Source organism: Tachysurus fulvidraco, chromosome 15, assembly GCF_022655615.1.
Source record: "Tachysurus fulvidraco isolate hzauxx_2018 chromosome 15, HZAU_PFXX_2.0, whole genome shotgun sequence".
In the NCBI taxonomy this organism is placed as follows: domain Eukaryota; kingdom Metazoa; phylum Chordata; class Actinopteri; order Siluriformes; family Bagridae; genus Tachysurus; species Tachysurus fulvidraco.
In genome coordinates this window covers 5,865,883-5,873,237 of record NC_062532.1, presented here as the reverse complement: position 1 = coordinate 5,873,237, position 7,355 = coordinate 5,865,883, and the positions used below count along the sequence as shown (strand labels likewise).

Below are 7,355 nucleotides of genomic sequence, written 5' to 3'. Positions count from 1 at the left end.
CAGAAGTGCGGACTGTTCCGCAGTCTTTATCTGCATTAATTGTTTAGTGTCAACACCAATTTGCATAACATGGAATTTTTTTCTAAACAAACTGTGTGGCAAGGGTACAATAATGATGATTGCTTGACTCTCACTGTGTATGAAAAAGAAAAAAAAAGTGTTCTACAGTCTGGAAAATGCAGTAAGTGTAACTCACCTGTGTCCCTGACTCACTGTATCAATGTCCATAATGTCCCTGTGCTAATAAAGGCATTTCAAAAAACATGCAGCTGTGTTAAAGGTTTATTCTGCTTTTAGCAAAAAAAATGATGTACAGGTTTTAACCTAGAAAATAAAACGGGGATTACAAATTATTACACAAAAATAGAACGTCATTGAGTAAAAAAAGAGACAAACCTAATTTTGGCACTATTACTGTGTGTATGTGTACGTTTGTCAGAACCAGGGCCGCAGGCTATTCCGAAATCGTGGGTGTGTCAGCGGGGCAGGGCGTGTCCAGTTCCTCCAGTTTTGAGGAGTATTATTCTTTACCGGAGCAGATGCTGGACACAGGGATGGGAACTGAGGAGGAGGAAATGAAATCAGCACAGGACGCAGGACTTCCTGTCTGGCTCTGGGCTGGGCAGGGGGTGGAGCTAGAGAAGCAGCAGCTCTCTGGCCATTGGTTCGATTCAGGGTCCTATAGGGAGGTGCAGGGCCCTTGGAAATGGAGGTGATGGAGAGTCCATTGATGTCAGAGGTGGAGCTTAAGCTATATAAGGTGGGGTCTGTGGTGGAGAAGGTTTGGGCAGTGTTGAAGGGAGTAGAGGACGCTGCACAGCCTGTGTAAGAGATCAGGCCAGTTGATGAGGTGGTGGTGGTGGTGGTGGAGGGACCTGCAATTAAAGAGGTGTGGCTTGGATTGGAGAAGGTCGAGGTTGTGCTGGAGGAGGCAGGCTTGCCCAAGTGCGGAGGAGTTGGTTTTGATTTTCCTGAGACTAAGAAAATTACAGGGAGGAACAGAAAAGCATTAGAAACAGAGACAGCTGTCAGTTGTTACCAAAATACAAACTATATGGTCAAAAGTATGTGCATCCCTGACCATCATACCCATATGTGTCAGAAAGCCTGACCTCAACCCCACTGAACACCTTTGAGATGAACTAGCACCCAAGGCCTTCTTGTTCAAAAATCAGTGCCTGACCTCACTTACTGAATGAGAACAAATCCCCACAGATAACCTCCAAAATCTAATGGAAAACGTTCCCAAAAGATTGGCGCTTACTATAAGAGTAAAAGGAAGACTAAATCTAGAATGGGATATTCAGGGGTGCACAAACTTTTGTGTCTATAGCTGAACACACAACACTAAAGGGCTAATGTTACAAAAATACAAGTTTTAGGACCATGGAAAAAGGTGAGGTGCAGAAGCCAGTCATTTACATTTAAACCTGCTGTGAACAAGACAAATGGCAACAGAAAGTGGGTGGGGACATAATGAGACAGCAAAGCATGAAGGTGCAGCAAGGGAAAACCACAGATACATGAAAGCTTATCCTGAGGGTGCCCACTCTGAAGTGTGTGTTAGTGTGTTACCCCAAGGTGAGCACGTGCTGTTTGTCCTCTCCTGTGCTGCTGCTGGAGCTGAGCTATTCAATTTTGCCTCACGGTTCAGAAACTCGGACACCTGCAGCTGGCTGTTAACAGAGACACGGGGTCGCCGGCGAGATTGATGCACAAGTCCTTTGCGTGTCTGTCGACCATGACCCTCTTTCTTGATCAGCTGTTGACCCTCTTTCTTGAACAAGCCGCTAGCAGTGGCGCGAGCTATTACTTCCTGTGCCGTCTCCGTCACGTCTGCCTCAGGCTGTAGAGGAGATGCAGAGGTATATTAAGTGTTTAGAAATTGCACATTAACCCCTATATTCTTGAAGGCAATTCCCACATCTTAATTGAGAATGGAACACCTTGGAGACGAGTTAGTTCCTGTTATTACTAAAGTCTGTAAACTGTTGACACCTCTTTAGTAAGACAATTGTTTCATGTTTCCAAGAAAAGTCCCCTAGGTGGCTCATAAAACTGTGAGACTGGAGACTTCTAGCATGAATGTTAATCATCTCCATAAAAAAAAAAGCATGTTGAATGTCCACTATACAAATCCCTTCTGATTTGAGTTACCGCTCATAGCTACTATTCTACAACATTCAGACCAATCAGATTTTTAAACTTTGCTTAGAATTAGAATTTGTCTCTCACTCACCACATTAAATATTTAGCAAAAATGCTAACTGCAGTGGCTTCTGATGGTCCTGATCCTGACATAATGTTGAACGCTGTGACCATGCAAGTACGAACATCTCCAGAATTCCACTCTTCAGGCATTTTATAGTCTCCCTGTATGAACACACTGCTCACACTGATAGTACACAAAATACATTTAAGATGCTAATTAGAACTGTCTAATCTTGGCAGGAATCCTGCTTCTCATGTGTGTTTGTACACCCTGCTGGATCACCTGCTGTCTCAGCAGAAATCTACCCACTCTGTGTGAATAATTCAATCTTTCTTAGAGTGTGTGTTGGGGTCGTGATGGCTTGCCATGCTGATGCTAACACAGGAAGACAAGGGAGCAATGAAATATTTAATATGTCCTCTTTAATGTCCTCCTTGTTCTCTCGTTTATTCCCTTTTTTTCTTCCCTTCTCTCTCTCCATAAAGTCACAAAACTGTTATTTATGGTCAAACAAAGCACGAGGTCACAACCAACCATCATCACCATCATCACCACACATACACAAATCTAACTGTCAAAAAGAAACTTGGATGAAAAAACTGCCACAAAATACTCATGTGCAAGTGGTTAAAGTAATGAAAACTGTTGCTAGGCATCTACAAAATATGGAGATTATGTAAAATAATTATTAACAGAGTGCTGCAACTTAGCTAACTAGCATAAAGACATTAAGTCTCGGATTTAAGCCAATGTAAAGGTGTAATGTCTGTGGAAACAAGACAAAAATATCTAAAATATTAACATTTCACTCAGATGTGTTGATAAATCACAAAAAGAGAGAGAAACTACTAAAATAACATAAACTTAGCATCAACTGCTAACCAAATCAATTGGGGTTTTTTTTACCAGATAGCTAAACATAAAACTTGGGGTAGCTCTGAAGAAACAAACAGTTTGGAATCTTTTTATGAACATAGTAAACAGGATTGTATTAAAGTTGTATTTAACATTTATTTACTACTCAAGTACCAAACTGGATATTAAAACTGCTGAAGGATTCTGTCAAGAAAATAAATACATAAAAAGACACAAACGCAAAAATACAAAAATATAAAGAGTGGAAAACAACTGAGTGCTGTACAGGATTGATGGAAAAGCTAGTGGTATTTAATCTAAACTTGAACCGTGACAGATTCTGATTAACAGAGAAGCTCAAAATCGTCTTGCAATTTAAAAAAACAAACAAACTGCACAACATAGTTCTGATGTATATGAGCTGTAAACTTTACTCAATAAACCAAATTATACAAACATGCTTACATGTTAGCGCCATTACAATCCACTCAGTGTTAGTCAAAAATGTTGTTGATTCTCTCTTTCATATACGTCTGAGAATGTGCTAAAAATGTAATTGACTAATTTTGTCAAATAGACTTCTATGTTTGCCATGAAACAGCTAGCTAGCTAGTTAATTTAGCTTTTTCGATAACTTCAGTAAATTGACTATTTTTATCAAAAGGATGTAATTCTTAAATTCATAATATAACATTTTCTTGATAACAGGTAAAATAATAGTTAATCATGCTGACAGGAAATGACCACACTGCTGTTAGCTACAAGCTATTAACTCAGTGACAAATCTGCTAAACAGATTCCTGCCCACACAAAAAATGAAATGCTGGTAAACAACATTTTCATGCTTAGCACAATAGCTAATTGCTCTGGGTAAGTGGGAAACTTAATGCTAAACACATCCCTGTCCACAAGAGATGCTATAAAAAGATTTTTGCTAGCCATCTAATTAACATCAATAAAGCGGTTCTATAACCAGCAAAATATTTTGTAACATAAAACATTTTCATAGTTAACACAATAGATAATGCAATAATAAATAATAGCACAATAATAGCAAAGCTATTAGCTACAAGCTATTTTATTAGTGATGAGAAAACAGTTCTAGTCATGCCTGACAATTCAGAAGTGATATGTACTGTGAGTAAAATATTTTCCTAGCACAAGTTTTAGAGAACTCTTGTTAACTCTTGCAAATCCATTGTAATATAAACTGTAGCTAATTAAAAAAAACATGTTCAAATTCAGCTAAAGTCTTACGTACAATGAAAAATTTTAGAAACTGGCTGATTTTATCTCTCTACTTTTGTGAATTAGAGCCACCCTCCTCTCCATTTGTGTAGTAAAGTCCATTTTATTAGCCTCATGTGCAGCGTGAGGGAGGTTACAGTTAAGCGGGAACAGATTTTGGAGAGAGAAATAGCAGCGGGCAAAATTTTCGACTTGCGTCTAATTGCAATTTTATGAGCCATTTTTAAGTGCACCACAATAATGTTTATTACTGTGTTTTACAGCAGGATGTGTTCAAGAACGTGAGATAAAGCAGCCATTAAATTGCTTTGATTACATTTGTTCAGGTGCATCGATGAGGAAATGAATGTGATTGATGTGTGCAATATGATGGCGCTGCTTGCATTACACACGTGTGTTTTAAAAAATATATATATATGAAACCTGTAAGCAAGGAGTTTGAATGATGCAATAATTTATAGATAGCATTTTTTAAGTTTTAGCCTGTGAAAGGTTTTATTATTGTTTTTTAATCTGTTGTGTGGATTCTTTTAGACAGCTTGTGCGTCTTTTAGAAATCTCTCCCGTTCTGCATTGCTGAACTGTTCCATTTTGCCTCAGGTGTCGGTTGTTTTGGATAAAAGCGACTGTCAATTAAAGGGGAATGTTTGTGTTCATACCACTTTACAAACACTTTATTTAGAAGAGGACCAATTTTTAAAATTCAGGAACCGTCTGTGGAAACTTCAAAAGGTGTGTGTGTGTGTGTGTGTGTGTGTGTGTGTGTGTGTGTGTGTGTGTGTGTGTGTGTGTGTGTGTGTCTGTGTTTTATCCCTATTTCTCCTTTTCCAAATTCTGTTTATCTTTCCTTTCTGTCTTTCTTTGCACCTACAGTATCTGTCTCTTTATTCCTTTGCTCTACTGTATTTATTATTTTCTCAAGTCTTCTAGCCTTTTTTGTCTGAGAGAATTTCAACAGTCAGGGGTAAATCTCTCACAGGGCTAATATTAGATGAAATCAAAGAGGAAAAAGAATGATGGGGTTTGTTGTTTAAGATTAAAACAAAATATTCTTGATGAGTGATTTTCCTGTATTGGCAGCTACACCATTCTCTTAATATTAGGTGTGTAATAAATAGTTTATATACAAAGGATGGAGTGGAGCTTTTTTCGGTTACAGGTACCTTTAAAGTTGTGGAGCATCTACGAAACATTAGTTCCTGTTACCACTTACGTTAAATAGCTACATGTACGTTATGTAGTTGTATAAGACAAATGAATCAAACAATTTTTTTCTCAGTTGACAAAGCTACATTTTAAATGAATTTCTCTGCAAAACAAGTTGTTACAGAAATGAGAATAAGTGTATTTACATGAGCCTGTGATTTGAATTATACCCTGCAATCCTATTAAAGCTGCTGTTTTGAAAATAACAGAATGAGCCAGACCTCAAAGCCAGTCACAAATAGCTGCATGTGCCATGGTTTTCAATTAGAGCCATAAATTTAAAGTGGCCTGATTTTTTTTTTACATTTATAATGGCAAACCCCTTGTGCATTGTGTTCCCAACCAACGACTTCTAAAGGAACTTTTGAAGTTAATAGCTAATAGTTAATTTATGTTAATGTTATTAGCCTGAAATATGAACGTGAGCATTGTGGCACTCAGCCCCCATCTCCCCTGATCCCCCATGATTAAGTTTTTCAGGTAAGTAAGCAAAGAATTCAACAGAATTCAGTGTGTGTGTGTGTGTGTGTGTGTGTGTGTGGTGTGTGTGTGTGTGTGTGTGTGATATTTGTAACAAACCTGGCGTATGAGTACCGCTAAGAAGCAGCCGTTACTCTGATCAGAAGCATCCAGCCTGAAAAAGTCAGCCTTCTTTTCTCCACTGCCAGCCTCTTCATCACAGAGCAGGAGAGACGGGTGACTAAGCCTGATACACACACACACACGCATGCACGCGCACACACACACATACACACACACACACACACACACACACACACACACACACACACACACACACACACACACACACACACACACACACATTAGCATTCAGTGTCAATATACATGTTTGTACCGATAGTAAAATGATTATACAATATGGATTATACAATATTTATCAAGATAATAAACACACACACACACACACACACATACACACACACACACACACACATACAAAACGTACAATGTACAATATACTAATTTACTATTACCATATACAGTCGCAAATGCACACACAAAATAATGAACAAATTTATGAGATTACACAGTGATAGGCAAGCACATACACACACACCAAAATTATTAATATTAAATATTAAATTTAGAGAGACCATATACAATGATAATCTCTCTCTCTCTCTCTCTCTCTCTCTCTCTCTCTCTCTCTCTCTCTCTCTCTCTCTCTCTCTGTCTCTCTCTCAGGAGAACCATATACAGGGATAGACGTGCGCGCACACACAGTGAATGTACATATTTTGGAGAACCATATACAGTGATAGACCAGAACACACACACACACACACACACACACACACACACACACACACACACACACACACACCCCAACATGCTTGAATGCATACAAGTATTTGAAATCTCATAATAGAGACACGGTCATCATCTAACAAAACACATAAGCCATAGGTATTTGCATATATATAGCTTTTTCTAAAACACACACAGCTTGATAAAATTAGAGGTCTGAGATTGTGAGTACACAGAAGAGTCAAGCACATACGTGAAAGGCTGTAGTTTGGAGTCCTGCTCTGTGGGCGTCAGAACGCTATTCACCACATCCTCGTTCTCCTCTGGACGTGAAGAGCAGGTGGAGTACACCACCACACGCACTCCAGGAACTGGGAAATAATATAAAATAAAATAAAAATAACCATTTCCTTATGAAGTTCTAGTAAAACCGCAGGAAGTAGCACTGAACACGACAGGTCAGTGTAATTACATGATTCCAGAGCACTCTTGAATTCTCAATTCTGATTGGTCAGACATTGGATTTACAGGTTTCAATTAATACATCACTATAGTTTCTAAAAAC

At 38.5% G+C, this 7,355-nt stretch overlaps 1 protein-coding gene across 4 annotated transcripts in view; it reads right to left on the bottom strand.

Annotated features, from left to right (window-relative positions):
* Nucleotides 1-4: 4 nt before the first annotated feature.
* The window catches only part of LOC113659189 (putative methyltransferase NSUN7), a 31,239-nt gene continuing 23,888 nt past the window's right edge, over nucleotides 5-7,355 (bottom strand). For all 4 annotated transcript variants that reach the window (XM_027171833.2, XM_047800853.1, XM_027171834.2 and 1 more), the window contains 4 exons: nucleotides 7,044-7,161; nucleotides 6,101-6,227; nucleotides 1,576-1,846; nucleotides 5-977 (listed from right to left, as the gene is read on the bottom strand). In XM_027171833.2, coding sequence (XP_027027634.2) covers nucleotides 436-977; nucleotides 1,576-1,846; nucleotides 6,101-6,227; nucleotides 7,044-7,161 — 1,058 coding nt within the window. In that variant the 3' untranslated portion in view covers nucleotides 5-435. The remainder of the gene's footprint in view (nucleotides 978-1,575; nucleotides 1,847-6,100; nucleotides 6,228-7,043; nucleotides 7,162-7,355) is intronic.